We start from the raw sequence: 20,364 nt of genomic DNA on the forward strand, positions 1-20,364 counted from the left end.
GTTAAATAATTTCGTGTTTTTATTTTATTATCTTACATTGCTCCTGCTTGATTTTCCATACTATCATCTTAATTTACCTTTTGGATCTGATGGATTTTGCAACATCTTAATTTTGGCCCGAAGGATTTTTCAATATGCTGATAAATTGTCTATTTTTCCGGTCCTGTGTAATACATTTATCATTACAGACTTTGTGCACTTTATTTTATGCATTGCTTGCATTCGAGTCCTCTCACAACCACTATTTTATGAATTTAATGGAACATTCATTTGCAACTGCTTATGTAGTATCTAAAAATATCCATTTAATATTCGTAAAAATGCAAACACAACGACAGTAAGAAACAGATGGATCAAAACCACTGCATTGATGGGTAAAACTTCATGCCCTACCAATAATCTGTTGTGGATTTCAATTGATTTATTGTTGTCACTACAATCTTATATTTTTTTAATTATATATGTAGATTTAATCTGAAGTGGAGCTTTTACAATCCACTGTTGACCATTTGTTATTCAATTATATTGTGGCAGAGGTTTAGTTGTTCATACCAAACAAGAACTCATCTGATTGTAATTAAGCTTCTATATGAGTAATCTAGCCATATCAAAGGATTTATAGTATGTATTAAGTTGTCTAATGAGATGATTGTATTGTGTTCCTTTATAGCGGATCTCACTTATAGTGCAAATTAAATTTTGATAAAAAAATTTCTATTGATTTCATGACAGTCAAGTACAAGGATGACTTATTATGGACAATTTCGAGTAAATATGGTTTAGAATTTAATATTTTAAATTTATATACAGGTTTATTGGCGGCTTTAGTGTAGAGAATAGTTGTTGCAGTTGGAGCTTGGGAAATTCTTGCGGTACAAGCCACATCATTGATGGATGCCCGAGGATATGTTGTTTTCCTTGGTACTTAGGTACCCATGGTACAATTAAATTTGGGAACAAGTTGTGTAACTTATGCTTATAAGGTTTTTTAAATCTTTATGCATTATCCAGAGTGCACTATCTGAAATGATAGATGCCTTGGGATTTAGTAGCTGGCCATAATTGGTTTATGTGGAAGAATTTTTTTGCTAAGTGCTTTATGTGGAAGAAGCTAAATGGGAGACAATGTAGATCAAAGATTGCCATAATACATCTCTCCTGATTTCATCGCAGTTTCTTCGTCAACATGTAGGTATTCCCATTTATTTTACTGTTTGGGCATCTAAGTTTCATGTGGCTTTGAGATGATTATATTTTGATTCCATCTTTGTTCGTATTATATTTTGATTTTATTAATAGATGTCCAAAGAATGCTATTTCTAAAGTTTTCAATTTGTTCATACATGAGGTTAATATTTGTATTTGTACAAATATCCTTCTAATAGGTACAATGGTTGCTGAACATTATAATTTTGGCTTAGCAAGGATGCTTTGGATGTAAGAAAGCAATGTTTTCACTGATGTCAGGGGAACTGTAGGTTACGGGGAAATGTAACAAAATAATAAATTCGAAATTCGTAAGTCTAACTGTGAGACTTCCTTTTTGGTACTCATGTCCTGGTATTAAACTATTATGCTTTTACAAACTGTGTTTCTCAATTCAGTTCACATCCAAGATTTCTCACTAACCAAGATGTGAAGGAATTGAAATATACCTTACTATACCAAACCTATTGATAAGGCATTGGAGACACTATAAATTTTTCATCACATGAAAGAGATAGTAAGCTATATTTTCTGTTTGTTATAGGATGTACTAATATGTAGAGAAGTTGTTTTTTGAGCTCTTAAACATGTTAATTTGACCAATGATAATGTGGTTATTGTTTATAAAAGGTATTACTACTGACGTGGTGCATCATGCTTATGAAAGATTTTACTAGGGCAAGAAAGTTGGAGTAAAAAATTTGAACAAATCAGTTATAGTCTTTCATCAGAATTACATGTAAATATACGTGGTTCATGACCAATAGAAACTCTAAAACGTCTAGAGCTATCGTCTTTCTTTTTGTACATTAGTCATCAACATAACCAACAACTCTTCCTTCCCCAACAGTCTCACTTATTTATTTATTTATTTATTTATTTATTTATTTATTTTGTATTTGGATTTTTATCATAAATAGTCCGGATCATGCCATAACACGGGTTGGTGATTGAGCCTCAGTTTAGCAGGATTGACGTCATAACACCGGTTGGGGATTGAGCTCCTGTTTATTAAGATTGGTGATGTATTAGTTCTTTTGTATTTTTGTATATGGTCCATGAGATTCTGCCTAAGTAATTAAGGATGCAATAGAGTGGAGTCATGATGTTTATCTGGAGTAAAAGGGAAATTCTTGCATAAATAAATGATATTAAAATACTCTGTGATTAGGTATCTGTTTTTTTTTTAATATCCGTGATTAGATATCTGATTAGGTATCTGTTGTTGGTTGTTGAGCTGCTTAAACCCCAAGATGTTCTCATCTATACTTATTACTTGATGTTCTCATCTATATATACTTATTACTTATCGGTAGTTTTTACTTATCTATAGTTTGTATAGTTTGTAAAGTGTAAAATCAGTTGACTTGAAAATACGACTGAGAAACATCAGCAAATAGTGGGATCCTACGTACTGATTTGACATGGCCCGGTGTTAGTTTTGGAACTATGAAAGATATTCGTAGTTAAAAGGGAAATCTAAGATCTCTTGACTATATCTTAAAGTTTGCCTCATGATATTCCAGATGAAAAACAATTGAACTATTTTTCGTCATTAGATATCTGATCTCCTAGCAAATCGACTCATTGATTAGACATCATCGAGGTTATAACAATTCACATAATTGACTTATTTGAGTGAAAAGCTTACATGTTGATGGTGATGAACGGTCTAAGAAGTTGATGGAGTATATGATAAATGTTTTTATCTTATTGTTGACAAATTTTGGGTCTTATGTTAATTTAGCTTAATGAATTTGGATGTGCTTTTTTTTGTCCAACATGGAATAGTTGGAAGCATTTTTGGCTGCAATATTGATGAGAAAATGAACAAAGAAACTAATAAGTGTGTGGTAGAGCAAATATTTTGGATTAGGTTGAAAATAATTTATCTCTTTGGGAAAAAAATAGTATATATTTTTATGGAAAATAAGACAAATTTATGCGCAACATCGTCTAAGGAGATGATTATTTGTTAAACTTGCCAAATTGTCTCTGATTTGTTTAAACTTTAAAAAAAAATGTAGGTGTTTTGATCATGCAGTGTTCAAGCAAGGTGCATCAACTGAGATTGTTGATGGAGCAATAGAAAAAAAAACATGAAGAGAGGTCATCCGATTATGTAACTATTTTTCTTCATTTTTTGGCTATATATTTCAAGTGGGTTGGTATTGTGTCTGAGAACCACCACACCATATTAAAGTTTATGTATGAAAACAAACTTTAAATTTTCCTAAACTGTTATCAGCTTTGCCCCTCATTTAGCACTTAATTTAAGAAAGTGAAAGCTTTGTGCATTTGCGCTCTATGTATTTTTATATTACCTAATTTTTTTTGGTTAGTATATGGGATTTTGATGTTTTTTTATTTCTTTCTAGAAACAATACAGTTCTGCGAGTGAGAAAAAAAATCACTCATAAATGTTAATTGTATAACAAGAAACACAAATAAGCAGGGTCGCTGACTAATTCGACAAATTTTTTTTATCACAAAATGAGAAAAACTGCAAACATAAATATAAAAATATGAAATCTGTTATCTAGGCTTGAAGGACTATAATCAAATTTAGGTTTAAGTTGTGGCAATTTTGAATTAAATGAATTTTATTGTAATTATTTAAGGACAATAATCAGTTTACGCTTAAGTTGTGATAACTTTTAATTAAATGGATTTCTTTATAGTTATTAAACTATTAGATGGTATTTTGCCTCGGTTATAATTTGTGTAGTTTCTAATTTAAGCTAATTGTTTGTCCCTCATATTCATTTAGACCTGACCCAAGCAATTTAAAAGAAATTAGGTAATTTTAATTCTTATTTCTTTGATGGTACGGGATGGACAGTAGTGAACGGGTTGGTAATTGATCAATCAACGATGTTTGGAAATCCTTTCCATCTATGATACATTTCAAATGAAATTTTATGTTATTAAAAGATTTAGTTGATGTTTTTAGTTTCTATTATCAAAGGTGTGCATAATAAACATATCTAGAATTTCTACTTTCGGTATCCATTAAAAATAGTCGGACTAATCAAGATTTTCTTCGAAGCTGTTTAAATGCATTTGAGTAACGGGTGCAGGGCGAAGCCCTGCCACACAAATAGACAATTCCCACCCTCCCCGGTGCGTAGCACGGGTTAGACACTAGTACAACATAATTCGTAATGACTAATATAGCCCCTCCGCAAAATACATTCCCTTAAAAGCAAATCCCCTCTTTCTCTCCTCTTAGAGCATCCACAATCACGATCATATTTGTGGACTATATCCAAATATGGTCTGGAAATGAAGCGTAATGTAACTAACTAAAGCTATATATGGTCCACATTTCTAGGGTTTGAGACCAAAAGTGGTCGTCAACCCAGACCAAACCCAAATATAATGGGGCGAGAGCATAGTGAACGTCTCAAATAGTACGAGAATATAATATGGAGCGAGAGTATAATGAACGTATGATTGTGGAGCGTAGATGAAATGAGCGCATGATTGAGGCGCTACTATAATCACCGTTTGATAAAAAGGATGCAATACCTTCGCCTGACGTGAGGCGCGGCTATTGTTAGCGCCAGAAGGGGTGGTATAATTCATGCACATTCATACGGGGATAATATGTCCGCCCCACCAACAAGCGTTGTTTCGATGTCCGTCTCACGTCTGGCGTGAGCAATACTTTCGCCTCATGTCAGGCGCTCGCTATACCTGTGTCCCACTCACACGATAACAATACCCACGCCTCACCAACGAACTCCCATTAAAGCTTCGTCCTACTTCAAGCCTTGTGATAAAATCCGCCGGATTAAATTATAGTCGTCGCCCTCTATGCTTCACCTCAAAAAAAGCCAATTTTTTTTAGCTTTTGGTATGGCATTTGGTCTTTAGTGCGGCTCATGGTTGTGGATGCTCTTAGGTCGTCATAAGAAACCCTAGAAAAAGTTTAGCCTCCTTCTATCCATTGTATCCAGATTAGGGTCTCAGATCGTGCAGTAGATATGCAGAGCTCCGGCGCTCTCAATTCATCCCCTGTCTCAGATCGTGCAGTAGAGATGCAGAGCTCCGGCGCTCTCAATTCATCCCCTAGATGTATAATTGTCCCGTTAAAACCTCGAGTGTTACCAGAGATTCCAGCTATACCCGAAAGACCTGTTCGTCAAAACCCAAATCAGCTTCAGGATTCTTTCGACCAATTTTTGAATGATTACACTGGAGCTCGTCAGAATCAAGCATCTGATCCTCGTAAATTTGCTGATTGTGAAGGTAATCTTATTAGAATAGTTTCAAAGTTCAGAACTTTCAAAGCTGATTCTCCCGAATATTATTCCCCAGTAGTAAAGCTTCCGGCTATTAAATCGATGATTAGTTTATTAGAAGATCATGAATGTGGGAACCTTTTAACTAGTTATATTCTTTTTACATTCGAAAAGTTAACTGATCCGGATATTTTAATATATGGTCAACATGAAGAAGCTACCATTTTCGTTGAGTCTCTGGTTAAGTTTGAAGCCTTAAAAGTATTTGCTTCTACTCTTGATAAGTTTCCTGAAGATGATGATGTTTATTTCCCAGCACTTCAAACTATTGCGCAGATGATATTTCTTAATCCAGATATAGCAGATATCGGGCAAGAATACCATAGTGATGGAATGGGTGTTAAAAGCACTCGGAGCTCCCAAATGGAATGAACTAAAAGAGTATGTTGTGGGGTTATTAGATACTCTTTTGATGTCTAGTGAGGAAAATAGACTTCGATTTGGTGAATCGGGTGTTGTAACTCTTGTAGTAAATGCTCTTGCATCCCTTGAAAGTCCCAATGAAGAACTAGAAGAAGGCCCGCTGGATTATGATGACGAAGAATACCTGGTGGAGACTTTGTTTAGTTGTTTACTTTTTCTATTAGAATGTCCGGTGAATATAAGGAGTTTTGCTGATGCTGAAGGAGTTCAGTTAATGATTAGATTTATTCAGCAAGAGGAATTCGGTTATTGTTATGGGTCTGCGATTGCGGCACTTGATATTGCTGTGAAAGTTTGTCAATCTGCTTCCATGGATAAGGTAAGTCTCTCCAATCCCTAATTCTAGGGACATTGTCATATTTAGTCATGTTTTCATTTCAATAATCTGCATCATGTGTGTGAAGGAATAACTAGAGGACTTCATAGGAGGACCTGTTTTACTAGTTCTTATATGCCTAATAAAGAGTGCTAAGTATAAATAATTAGGTTGTGAACAGTCGGATTGTGTAATTATTATCCAACACCTCTCTTTAGTTAGAGATAATAATTTGTGTAATTATTATCCAACACACATGTAGTTTGTTATAAAGGAGTTTAAACTGGCATTCTAGGATTTGGATATGCATATGTTTCATGGCTTATGTTGCTGAAAGTTTTATTAATACTGATTGGAAACATATGATCTTGTATAAGATTGTTCTTGCCTGCAACTTCTGATGTATATGTTTTTAATCTTTATAAGAAATATATCTAGTATGCACAAGATTTACTCTGGTTACTGTCTCAGATTCCGCCAAGCATTACGCATGTGAAAGAAAAAATAGAAGAGCATCATGTATCTCTAATTGCATCATTAACTAGTAAGGCAAGCAAATTTTATAGCCTACTGTGAATATTTTTAATGTTTATTTGTTTGTTGGTTAGTCTTTGAGTCCCTGGATTTTGGAGATATAGTTGTGTATCTTAAGGATTCTTTTTACTCCACTGTTTCTTCCTTCCTTTCTGGATACCTAGTTGCTCATTTAAATGTATGCAGGGGCGGAGCCAAGGGTTGACTAACCCTGGGTCTGCGATTGCGGCACTTGATATTGCTGTGAAAGTTTGTCAATCTGCTTCCATGGATAAGGTAAGTCTCTCCAATCCCTAATTCTAGGGACATTGTCATATTTAGTCATGTTTTCATTTCAATAATCTGCATCATGTGTGTGAAGGAATAACTAGAGGACTTCATAGGAGGACCTGTTTTACTAGTTCTTATATGCCTAATAAAGAGTGCTAAGTATAAATAATTAGGTTGTGAACAGTCGGATTGTGTAATTATTATCCAACACCTCTCTTTAGTTAGAGATAATAATTTGTGTAATTATTATCCAACACACATGTAGTTTGTTATAAAGGAGTTTAAACTGGCATTCTAGGATTTGGATATGCATATGTTTCATGGCTTATGTTGCTGAAAGTTTTATTAATACTGACTGGAAACATATGATCTTGTATAAGATTGTTCTTGCCTGCAACTTCTGATGTATATGTTTTTAATCTTTATAAGAAATATATCTAGTATGCACAAGATTTACTCTGGTTACTGTCTCAGATTCCGCCAAGCATTACGCATGTGAAAGAAAAAATAGAAGAGCATCATGTATCTCTAATTGCATCATTAACTAGTAAGGCAAGCAAATTTTATAGCCTACTGTGAATATTTTTAATGTTTATTTGTTTGTTGGTTAGTCTTTGAGTCCCTGGATTTTGGAGATATAGTTGTGTATCTTAAGGATTCTTTTTACTCCACTGTTTCTTCCTTCCTTTCTGGATACCTAGTTGCTCATTTAAATGTATGCAGGGGCGGAGCCAAGGGTTGACTAACCCTGGGTCTGCGATTGCGGCACTTGATATTGCTGTGAAAGTTTGTCAATCTGCTTCCATGGATAAGGTAAGTCTCTCCAATCCCTAATTCTAGGGACATTGTCATATTTAGTCATGTTTTCATTTCAATATCTGCATCATGTGTGTGAAGGAATAACTAGAGGACTTCATAGGAGGACCTGTTTTACTAGTTCTTATATGCCTAATAAAGAGTGCTAAGTATAAATAATTAGGTTGTGAACAGTCGGATTGTGTAATTATTATCCAACACCTCTCTTTAGTTAGAGATAATAATTTGTGTAATTATTATCCAACACACATGTAGTTTGTTATAAAGGAGTTTAAACTGGCATTCTAGGATTTGGATATGCATATGTTTCATGGCTTATGTTGCTGAAAGTTTTATTAATACTGACTGGAAACATATGATCTTGTATAAGATTGTTCTTGCCTGCAACTTCTGATGTATATGTTTTTAATCTTTATAAGAAAATATCTAGTATGCACAAGATTTACTCTGGTTACTGTCTCAGATTCCGCCAAGCATTACGCATGTGAAAGAAAAAATAGAAGAGCATCATGTATCTCTAATTGCATCATTAACTAGTAAGGCAAGCAAATTTTATAGCCTACTGTGAATATTTTTAATGTTTATTTGTTTGTTGGTTAGTCTTTGAGTCCCTGGATTTTGGAGATATAGTTGTGTATCTTAAGGATTCTTTTTACTCCACTGTTCTTCCTTCCTTTCTGGATACTAGTTGCTCATTTAAATGTATGCAGGGGCGGAGCAAGGGTTGACTAACCTGGCTCTAGCCGACCCCCCCCCCCCCCCCCCTAAAATCCTAAAAACCACATAGAAATCCCTAATTCATACTATATTGTGTATTGAGAAATTTTTCGGGAACAATGAGCCCATACTATCTTTCACTTTGGCCAACACTTCTCACAACCACAATGAGCCCGTTCTTTTTTAATAGGCTCATTAATTTTTCTTTTATTAGTAAGAGTTGCTCAAGTTTTTCGAATAAATCGGATGTACTCCCTTGTCGAGGTGTATCAGACTTGGCCAATACAGGTATGATACAAGATTTTAAGTACTTTGTGCTGGAGTAACTTCTGTAGAAATTAATATTCGACCTAAACTTCTTCACATCTTTATGATTTCTCATGGTGGGAATATGTGCTCATTTTTTCTGAAAATTGTATGATATTCACGGCAGGTATTTGAAAAAGGTGTAACTAAGCTTTTGTTGGTGTCCTCATGTCTAAGATTTGGCAATCGGTTATTTTCTTGTTATGAGCTATCATCTGGTCTTGTACACCTATGTTTTTTTTCTTATTCTATGTGAATAACCATTGGTTTAAATGCGTTTCCTGCTTTCATCTTCACCAAGAGCTGCTTCAAAGTAACATTTAAAATTCCCTGACGTCTTATCTTGTTCAGGTGGCATTGCTTAGACGGTAAAAGGTAACTTGTTAAAAAAGTTTGAGGAGGATGATTTCAAAAGAATCATCTGGCTTATGGAGCTCTATAGAGGGTAATACACCCTACCTGTGTGGTTATTTAAGTCATGCTCTTCTTTTATCAAAGTTAAAAGTTGTATTTTGAATTTATTCTTCTTAAATTACCATCCATCGGTTCAAGAGATGTCTGACATTTCCTGAGATTCCTTCGTGGGTTCTGATCAACTTAACATTCGTGCAGATATTCTGAAAAAGTTGAAAAAGCTGAAGCAATTGTGAATCGTCTCGAAGGTGAACAGGTAGCTATCCTTTCCGTTTTTTTTTCCTCATGATATCAGCTTTAAGTTTATCTGTTTGCCAAAAATCTTATACACTTGTCTATCTCTTCTGCATATAATATTGCAGCTGGACTCGTATAAGCTCCGCATGGAAAAACTGCGATATGAATCCACAGTTAAGGTCAGCATTGCTCTTGCAGTCTTGCTTCGATGTTGTCATAGTTATGAATATCACAACTGCAACAAAAATTTGGATAAACTAATCCTTTTACATCTTATGCTTGTTGATAAGTAGGAAGTAAAAAATTATAAGAAGACTTGGAGCTTAGAAATATTTTGGCCAACTATTGTTAATGAGAGACAGAAATGAAAACAATCTTACCTGTGTTTCCTTTTTATGGCGAATGGTTTTATTTTTATCTTATATATCTTATATTTCTTTCTTTTTGGCTCTAATGTTTTCCCATTATGAATCTGCAGTCGATTGTTGTTATTCTTGGTTATCTTTCGTCCGAGTGAGTGGTTCCATCTACTTCTCTTGCCTTAATCTTTATGTGTATAAAGCCACTGCATGTGATGTTTAACTCAAGTTTATTTTACTTTGCAGGGATCTTACAACACGAAATGAAATTGAAAGTCGATTAACTCATCACAACTTAGAGGAGAAACATGTGCAGGATTTTATCTTGGTATGTATTCAAATTAGTCCGCTCATTTATGATTTATGGCTCCTTAATTTTACATTCTAATAAACACTCAGTTCAACTAGAACACCACGCGGGCTTCCAAACTTGTGCTATTTGTTCAGTTTGTCTTTATTGTAGATTCAATATCATCAAGATATGAATTTTAGATGGTAAACTGTTTTCTTTTTGGAACTGTTGAAATGGTGTTTCCTTTTTTGAACTTTACAGGGTCCTAGGGTTTATTAACAGTGATAACCATTACTGTAAGAAACTTCCTCATCGGAACTTTTTATCTTACTCATGACAGGTTTATCGAGACAGCATTGGCAATGCGGGCGAATCAGTAGAAAGTGCGAAGACAGTGATGGAGGAAAGCACTGATTCCCTTGAGGTTAGAAATGTTTATTATAAGCTAAAACCTTCTGTAGAGTTAAGTGCGATACATACTTATCGTAACTTTGTACCTTGAATGCATGACAGGAAAATCCTAAGCAAGGGATGGAGCTGGATGTAAAGGAAAATCCTGACAAGAGGATGGAGCTGGATGTAAAGGAAAATCCTGATAAGAGGATGGGGCTGGATGTAAAGTACCAGCCGCGACGGAGTTCAAAGACAGTGATGGAGGAAAGCACTGATTCCGTCGAGGTTAGAAATGTTTATTATAAGCTAAAACCTTCCGTAGAGTTAAGTGTGATGCATACTTATCGGAACTTTTTACCTTGAATGCATGACAGGAAATTCCTAACCAAGGGATGGAGCTGGATGTAAAGGAAAATCCTGACAAGAGGATGGAGTTTTACCTTGAATGCATGACAGGAAATTCCTAACCAAGGGATGGAGCTGGATGTAAAGGAAAATCCTGACAACAGGATGGAGCTGGATGTAAAGGAAAATCCTGACAAGAGGCAGCTGCGACGGAGTTCAAAGACTGATGGAGGAGGAAAGCACTGATTCCCTTGAGGTTAGAAATGTTTATTATAAGCTAAAACCTTCTGTAGAGTTGAGTGCGATACATACTTATCGGAACTTTTTACCTTGAATGCATGACAGGAAAATCCTAACCAAGGGATGGAGCTGGATGTAAAGAAAAATCCTGACAAGAGGATGGGGCTGGATGTAAAGTACCAGCCGCGACGGAGTTCAAGGCTCATGGAGCTGGGTGTAAAAGAAAATCCTGACAAGAGGATGGGGCTGGATGTGAAGTACCAGGTGCGATGTAGTTCAAGGCTCAAGCGGAGATACGCGTCTTTTTAGGTTGTGGAATATTAGAGTTTATTAGAGGTTAAAACCTTTGTTTGGAGTGAAGTACGAACCTTGTTCTGCTAGGTTATGTAGATATTTCACCCTATTTTCAAATCAAACGAGAATAATCCATCTTTTCTTTCAACGGTAATTTGATCGTAACCTCGTAGTATCTGTCTCTGTTAATGTGGATACGAAGTTGGAACATATCCAAGCTTTTAGAATTGGTGGGGTCTAATAATGGAACATGGGACTACCAAAAGAGTGCACGACGTAAGGCTCAGCTTTACAATGTTACCTCCTTCTGATAAGAACACTTAGCGTTGAATATATAAAGTTTTATCGTAAAATTTGAACCGACATAGGGTGGGGATTCTTACCAAGACCAGTAGCTTTTAACTAAGTACAACTAGCATCAACTTTTATTATTAGGGTGGTTACTCATACTCCTAGTACTGACAACAACACTCTGAATTTGCAAGAAAAGTTTGTTTGTGTCTTTTCCTAATTTTGTTTTAAAAGATTGTAATCTGATTAAAATTCGAAGTGGCTCGTTAATTTGTGGAACTCATACAAATGTTTTTAACACCGGTATGCTGTTGCAAATAGGTTCCGAGGAGAGTTGGTAAAGGTAAAAAATTGTACATTACAGTGTTTTGAACCTAATTTTTAATCCTGGCTAAGTTGGGGCGTGCGACACTTAATTTGGGGCCTATGATTAAGAAACAAAAAAGGTCACTAAGAAGTAATATTTAGAAACCTCTTATCCTCCTATTTATGTTAATGCCTAATATGCCCTTATTCATTAGTGATGATTAATTAAGTTAGTATTGGTTAAACTTATTAGTGTTTGAGTTTGATTAGTGTTACGATTAGAGTAGAAATTCATTTCCTCTTTTATGGTTTGGAGGGAAAGAAGAAATAGAGGGAAAAAATAAAAAAATTAGGGTTTATGATTTTCTTAGCAAAAATGGAACTTTATAGTGACGATGAAGACCCTAGTAGTGATGAAGAAGTGGGTGCATCAGATAATCATGATTTTGATCCTACCGAATTGGATGATTTGTTGAATGAAGAAGAGAATGTCAACCAAATAATGCTTGAGGATATTATTCAAGCACAAGAAAAATTTCTCAGGGAAGAAGAAGGTGATAATGCTTCAAATAGACAGGTATGAGTTCTAATGATCCACAAACATGTGTTTGCAAGTCTAGATCGCCCAAAACATGAAAACTTTTCAAAAATTTTACTCAGAATCGGTTTATTCGATAGTACCACATAAACCGATTGTGGGTGAAATCCCCAAATTGGAAACAATAATCGGTCGTTGTTCATGATCATATAATCCGGTTATAGTAAATTTCTGGCGCGATGGGTACGTGACCAAAATAGATTTTTGTTGGTGATGTGCATAATCCGATTCCTTCACTTGATAATCACTTAAAATACACGAAGTTTACAATCGGTTTATTTACGTGTATATGTAATCCGATTGTGAAGACGAAAGTTCCAGGAGAAATGAGGTTCAAAATCGGATTACATGTTATGCAACGTGAACCGATTGTTAAATTTGAGAATTTTTCTCTGAGACCATTAAGTCCTTAATCAGACTTTATAATTGCTCATATAATTTGATTCTTAACAATCGGTTGTCTCGACCGTGACACATAAACCGATTCTAAATCCTCAACTTGTCGATATATGTTGTAGATTGTTGTGGCATTTGACGAGGATCAGCCCAAACCCGCATCTCTGCTGTGTCCTGATACCTTTGCCCACTATTTCACCGATTTGGAATGGAAAGATAGAAACGATGCAAAACAATGGTTTATAGACAAGGGCATAGAGATCAAATGCGCATTATTTTTAGGTCGTCGTTCAAGTCAAGATCGTTTGGAACTTGTTTGTGAGAGAGGAGGAAAGCAAGAAAGTCATTGGGCAAAGGAGAGACTGTATGTGAAGACGACGACAAGGGAATACATTATTAAATCAAAGAAGTATGATTTCCCGTTTAATATTATAGTTCATAGACCAATAAACCCGGTGGTAAGGTATACAAGCTCGATAAAGTGATGAATGATTGTCATAATCATGATGATCCGTAATCTTTTATTGGACACACAGCCGTTTGTGGGTTGAAACCACATCAATTAAAAACGGCAAGGTCGATGAAAGTGTGTAAACCAAGTGACATCCTTAGGAAGATTAAGTAGGATGATAAGAATAACTTGTCCACTTTGAGGAAAATTTACATGGAAAAAGCAGCCTTTAGGAAGAAAGAATGAGATGGTAGAGCGGTTATGAAACAATCTCAGTGGTTAGCCTATCAACACAGATACACAATGAGGAAGCAGGTATTGGAAGGCAAAGTGACTCGTATTTTCTAGGCGCATCCGGAGATGATCAAGTTGGCCCAATGCTTCTATCAAATTTTGTTAATAGATTGTAGTACAACACCAACAAGTACAACATGCCGTTGTTAAACATTGCTTACCATACGTCCGACAAGCAAACTTTGACGGTAGCATGGGGGTTTATGGATCGGGAGAATGATGTCAGTTTTACTTGGATGCTAGAGACCTTGAAGGAGATATACCGTGGCGATCGAACTCCGAGCATCATAGTAACAGATAAGTGTTAGAGCATTGATCGGTCGAACTCGCATGAGTTGCTATCTAAAGCATGTTTGTCAATGTTAGTGATCAAAACTACAAGTCTTGATTTCTAGTCCACTATATCTAAAGTCTCGGACTAGGATAAAAAGTGTAGTTGAGCTCAAGAACTCCATGGCAATCATCATACAAGACGAAGGACTACTCAAGGAACTGGTGGATCTTCATCGACTAAAAGGTATGTGGAGACTTGAACTTATCTATCACTCAATAGTCTATCTACTATATCTCCTATCATGAGACAAAAGTCGTTTTTCTATATAGACTTTGATTTATACACATTTGCTATTTCGAGCCGAGTTTATCTCGCCTATCTATTTCTCGAAATATGTGTTGGTAAGCTTTCACTTTAGCCAAGTTCATCTTTACCTAGTGACGAAAGTCATGATATGTTTCAATCACTTTAAAAATTGCTTTGACGAGAAATGGTTTGTGAATAACAACTATATAACGTCCTCGAAGAATGTTTCAATGATTGAAATGAGAGTTTAGATTATATAACCAATGGTAGATATAAGCATTGTTTGGTGACACATATATGTATAAAGTCCTTTTCCTTGAACCGAAGTTTGCGAACTTTGTTGATCAAGAGAACCAGAATAAGTGGTGTGAGCTAAGTCCGCGAACTCAGTCCGCAAACCAGAAATTCTGCCGGAGTTTGTGAACTCGACCCGAGAAATTCTGCTGGAGTTTGTGAACTCCTTCCGGGAACTTAAGTCCGCGAACTAAGTTTGCGAACTTGAGTTGGTTATATCTAAAAACGATTGTTTGTGAACTTATATTTATATTAACTAAGGAATGCAAAATGCAAACCGTGGCTATAAAGTTCATGAACCGATTCGAGTGAATCAAATCGTTTTTGCTTCGATTGTGTCTTGTGTAGTACATAATATTTCCTTGCAATTGAAAGACTCTCTAACTAGTTCATTGGAGTCATTTGAACTAGTTATGATGAAGAAGAATATAGTTGATATGAAAGTGCCCATATGGCTAACTATTTGGTTGACTATTGTTGAACCAACAAATGTACATGTTTGGGTACGGTTACACAAACCTAAAATCGTGCATTTCGTTTGTGTGTAACAAGCTAAGTTTTCGATCCAACGGTTGAAAGATATTAGATTGAATCTAATAAGGTTTTCATCTAACGGTGAATATTGAATGCTTTGTTACTAAGCTAACATTGATTGCAACCTGATTTGAATGACTATATAAGGGAGAACTCTAGTAACTGGGAAACCTAATCCCCACACCTCCCATGTGATACTAGTTGTATTAGCTAGAGTCGATTCGCCTTTAACCTTTGGTTTCTTCTTAAAAACCAGGTTAATGACTTAAAGACTTCATTGGGATTGTGAAGCCAGACCGATACTACTTTCTCGTAGTTGTGTGATCTGATCTTGCTGATTCTATCGTATTGAGTACAATCGTAACGATTGGATTGAGATTAATATTTCTGATAGGCAAGATATAAAAGTAGTCACAAACATCTTCGTATCATTGTTTGTGATTCCACAATATCTTCTTTCTCTACGTCGATTAAGATTATTGTGAGGTGATTGATAATACTAGGTTGTTCTTCGGGAACATAAGTCTGGGTTATCAAATGGTTCCTGTTCACCTTGATTTATCAAAAGACGAAACAAAACTTGTAGGTTTATCTGTGGGAGACAGATTTATCTATTATGTAGACTTTTCTGTGTGATACAGATTTGTTTATTAATGTCTTCGACTTTGGGTCGTAGCAACTCTTAGTTGTGGGTGAGATCGGCTAAGGGAATCAAGTGCGTAGTATTCTGCTGGGATCAGAGACGTAAGGAGCGCAACTGTACCTTGAAGCAGTGTGAGATTGATTGGGGTTCAACTACAGTCCATACCAAAGTTAGTTTGTAGTAGGCTAGTGTCTGTAGCGGCTTAATACAATGTGGTGTTCAATCTGGACTAGGTCCCGGGGTTTTTCTACATTGCGGTTTCCTCGTTAACAAAATTCTAGTGTCTGTGTTGTTTCTATTCCGCATTATATTTTGTTATGTAATTGAAATATCACAGGTTGTGCGTTTAAATCAATCAATTGGAAGTCCGAACTTTGGTTTTTGATTGAAATTGATTGATCCTTGAATATTGATCTTTGGTATCATTCAAGTGTTTTCTCTTGTATTCAATTAGACTCGCAGATTTATATTTGCTTGAGAAAGAATTGAATCAAGAAAGAGAGATATAACTGTTTGATATACTTTATTAAGATTGAGTCTAGTTGATTCTCTTGAAAGTATATTGGAGTTTGTCCATACAGATTGCTAAGAAAAATATTGGGTGAGGTTGTTGAAAAGGCGAGGGTACCAAAATATACCTCAAGCTAAAACTTTTCCTACCTATAAGTCCTTTCTCCGAAAGTGATTGTCTATGGACCGAGTCGAGACAATACAACTAATCGGTTCACACTTCGTGTGATCATCTATGGATACGAGATCGAGGGAATACAACAACGAAGTATGTTTACTTGATACAAAGGTTCAGAATTAACCCTACATAATAGGATTGCTTATCAAGTAAATAGGAATTAACGTTTGTGTAATTTACTATAATTACAATAAAATGATTATAATGCGGAAAATAAAAGTAAATGACACAACAAGATTTTGTTGACGAGGAAAACTGCAAATGCAAAAAAAAACCCGGGACCTAGTCCAGAATTGAATACTCTCAGGATTAAGCCGCTACACAAAATTACACTAACTTCGTATAGTTGAGACCAAGTAACTAACCCTATAGTTCACCTAGTTCCATATGTATTCCCACACCTCCAACTTATAAATAAGTCACGTACTTGGATCAATCCCTTTGGTTCGTATTCCAAATAATAAAGGAAAAATAAATCTATTTGGTATCAACTCTATTCAACCAAGTGATATGAGTCGGACAAAGGATCTTCCGTTTATCTCAACATAATCTCCTCCGCCGGGTCTAGGTATATCTTATGTTCAATCACCCAAAGGTAATCGTTTAAGATTAATCCAACAACACTTTTAATCCGAAGAACCATGTTGATGCCGATCTACTCAATTAATCAATCCAATCTACCACAAGGATAAACCGATTATTAGTTGGATCCTCTTTTACCGAAACAAGTATTGTGCACACCGAAGATTGTAAAACCAAGTCAGATCTTCAATATCTTCTTTGTCTTCAAAGTTTTTTAAATCTTCAATAAAAACCTGCACACAATCACTTGAATCTCTTGTGATCAATCACGCACAGAACGGAGTCTGTTAACAATGGATTATCACAAGATCGTCTTTAGAACTAACAACAGTCTAAAGATCTCTGTCGAAACTCTGAACTAGTTTGAGTGAATCTTATATCAGAAGAGAAGATTCTAAAGAATAAACAAACTAGGTGAAATCAAATTTCAACCACCGTTAGTCAATCAAATCAATCGAAAACAAAGATAAACTGCAATTGTCTAGTTCCCCACCAACGGGTCGCGCTAGAGCTTCTCAATCCCAAAGAAGACTTTAAATTGAGTGACCGTAAAATATTTCGTTTAATTAGGTTACTCTCCTCTCCGAATAGGAGGCTACACCAGTAACAACAATAAAAGAGTAAATTTGTTGTTACGAAGGATTAGTTTGCTAGAAAGGAAAACTTCGTGTGTTTATAGACAAGGAAGTTTGGACACCAAGGAATTTCCAAAACCGAAAATATTCTCAAGATATTCATTAAAGCACAAATTCGGTTTCCATAATTCTGGAAATGCTCTGTCCAAAAATAACGATCGAAATCTCTCGAAAAATCTAATTAGTAAATGCACATTACTAATTCTGTAATTTCCCTACAAAATGAAATTAATGACCATAATTAAAAGATTATTAACTTACTTATGTTTCGATCCTGGGATTCTCTTCCCTTAGCCGTAAGTAATATCTTTGAAAAATTATAAAAATAAACATTCACAGCACGTGTTCAAAGTTTGTCGACATCTTTACTTTGTAAGTTCTCTTTCACACTTACAACCTTGAAACCGATTTGCCACACTTCCAAACAAGTTTAGAATTGGTTCATATGACTTTCAAGAACTATGTGATTGATCAAACCAACATTCAATCACAATCATGGGTTTAACGGTTCTACCAAAACAAGTTTCGGTTCTACCTCCATGTGACTAGTCACACTAACTTCCCAAAGATTCTGTTGACTAGGTACTAGGATCGGTTCCCCACATATATATGGTATCTGACTTATATCTGTTGCACATGTCCATAGGATCGGTTCCCTTTCCATTACTATGATCGGTTCCCTTTCCCTTACTAGGTCAGACATAATACGATCATACCACATGTGATTACTTAAAATTGGTTTTATAAATAAAATTTATACCAATACATAAGTCAGGCCTTTGTGAATAGTTCTACTAAGAACACAACAAGTTGTGAGTGGCTATACTCTATCACACACATTGGTTGTTCATAAGATATGCAATGAATAAAAAAACCAATAACACCTGACAATTTCCTTTTCGGTTCACAAACAAGTTTATGAACACATGTAAACATTGTTCCCTAGGAACAAGTTTATGAACACATGTAAACTTACTTCCTTAGAACACATGTAAACATTGTTCCCTAGGATGAAATCCTCACCTCATACCCATACATAATCACAATAGCATTCAAATGATTATGGCGATGTCTTATCTACAAAGTTTAATGGTTAAACAATAAACCTAGTATTGTATTTCTTAATACTATGTCTATCTAGAGTTCATATATGCTTCGCAGTTATGTTTTCAATATGCACGACTTGAAAGATACGTTAGGGAATGAAACAATTCAAGTCAAATATCACTAACCTCAAGTGGAAGGATGATTGTTGTCGTTGTAGCTCCTTGGTTCTTCACATCTTCAAGACTTCGCAATACTTGTAATGTCTCATATCTTAATACTTCAAGCTAACCTATACGAAGTTTAACTCTAGTACATAATCAAGCGACTCTTAACATGAGTTTTGATTTACTAAAATATGACAACCAAACTTGACATACCAACGCTTGGTGGGTTCAACCGAGCAATGCTCTAACAATCTCCCCCTTTGTCAATTTTAGTGACAAAACTCTTACATCATATGGATTAACAAATTACAAGAATTCATTACAATCCGCTTGATTCCCGATTCAACAACAAAGTAAAACTGCTTACATTCGATCCTTGAAAATGCCGCTGTTGACATTATAATAACAAAGCTAATACTCCCCCTAAGAAAGATAGGTAGATATTCAATCCCCACGTCTTTGTTATACCAATTTATATGACATGTTACTCCCCTTAGTCTGTGCTTTCACTCTTTCGTCAGATAAAACATTCAAGTACCAATGTTCTTTTCCCTAGCGATGCCCATCAATATAAAATCAATACCAGCACCACCTCATATTTCTCCCTCTTTTTGTCACAAAAATGACAAAGAAACGAAAAAATAAAGAACAACACGAAAAGAATCTTACAAATCTCAGAATAGACTTGCAAACCTGTAGAGTTAGGCACGAGGGTTCCACACATCACGTTTTGATAACCAATACCAAAACCGAAACTACAAGTAGTTTTATTTTAATATGTTACCAAGGAAACAATTGCCCGAAATAATTTTTCCCATTTAGTTTAGCAAACCAAATAAAACAACTAATCAGATTAGTCCCTTTGCTAAACCGAATGTTCAAAAACAACCACTTAATCCGATAAGACCAAAATTAGATAAACTCCATTTTTCTCATCAGGTTCTAATTATCCATAAACTTAGACCTTTCAATTTTAAACAAACCAAATACTAGGTTAGTTAACTAGCATTTCCTTGTTTAGGTATTCGGTTAGACTTGAATAACCTAAACCCCACTTTGATAAGACAAACTAAGATCAAAATTAATTTAGTTTCTTATCCGGAATCGAATTGGACTAAACAACTCATCCCGTACACATATTATTTCGTTAATCCATAAATGATTCTTACAAACAAAAATAAATCAACTTGCATAATTATTCACCTCAACCGAAAGCAATTGAAACAACATAGACATTAAAAGCACCATAATTGCACCGTAATTTTGTAAGCCTAAACCATTAATACTATACAAAAGCAAGATAACAATAGTTTTTCTTTACAGGAACCAATTGAATCACACACACATCAATTGTGCCGAAATTTTGTAAGCCTAAACGATTTATATCACACA

At 35.3% G+C, this 20,364-nt stretch overlaps 1 protein-coding gene across 5 annotated transcripts; it reads left to right on the forward strand.

Moving 5' to 3' along the window:
- Positions 1-5,816: 5,816 nt before the first annotated feature.
- Positions 5,817-11,623, forward strand: LOC113332036. Of its 5 annotated transcripts, XM_026578699.1 has the most exons (12): positions 6,197-6,255; positions 6,973-7,608; positions 7,780-7,869; positions 9,247-9,340; positions 9,508-9,565; positions 9,672-9,725; positions 10,025-10,059; positions 10,152-10,233; positions 10,538-10,621; positions 10,711-10,875; positions 10,965-11,191; positions 11,281-11,623. In XM_026578699.1, the coding sequence occupies exons 4-11, from the start codon at positions 9,324-9,326 to the stop codon at positions 11,055-11,057; spliced, it is 588 nt and encodes a 195-aa protein (XP_026434484.1). In that variant the 5' UTR covers positions 6,197-6,255; positions 6,973-7,608; positions 7,780-7,869; positions 9,247-9,323; the 3' UTR covers positions 11,058-11,191; positions 11,281-11,623. The 5 variants fall into 5 exon arrangements, with proteins under 5 accessions (XP_026434482.1, XP_026434483.1, XP_026434486.1 ...); XM_026578700.1 differs by lacking the exons at positions 6,197-6,255; positions 6,973-7,608; positions 7,780-7,869 and adding an exon at positions 8,651-8,877; XM_026578697.1 differs by lacking the exons at positions 10,538-10,621; positions 10,711-10,875; positions 10,965-11,191; positions 11,281-11,623 and having other exon boundaries at positions 5,817-6,255; positions 6,973-7,062; positions 7,531-7,608; positions 10,152-10,163.
- Positions 11,624-20,364: the final 8,741 nt, after the last annotated feature.

This window comes from Papaver somniferum, unplaced genomic scaffold (assembly GCF_003573695.1).
Source record: "Papaver somniferum cultivar HN1 unplaced genomic scaffold, ASM357369v1 unplaced-scaffold_128, whole genome shotgun sequence".
Lineage (NCBI taxonomy): Eukaryota > Viridiplantae > Streptophyta > Magnoliopsida > Ranunculales > Papaveraceae > Papaver > Papaver somniferum.

What these genes read in the sequence shown, in the direction of transcription:
- LOC113332036 (XM_026578697.1), top strand. Translation starts at nt 5,842, where the DNA reads ATGGAATGGGTGTTAAAAGCACTCGGAGCTCCCAAATGGAATGAACTA. An exon ending in AATCTGCTTCCATGGATAAG is followed by an intron (nt 6,256 to 6,972) that starts GTAAGTCTCTCC and finishes AAATGTATGCAG; the next exon opens with GGGCGGAGCCAAGGGTTGAC. An exon ending in AATCTGCTTCCATGGATAAG is followed by an intron (nt 7,870 to 9,246) that starts GTAAGTCTCTCC and finishes TATCTTGTTCAG; the next exon opens with GTGGCATTGCTTAGACGGTA.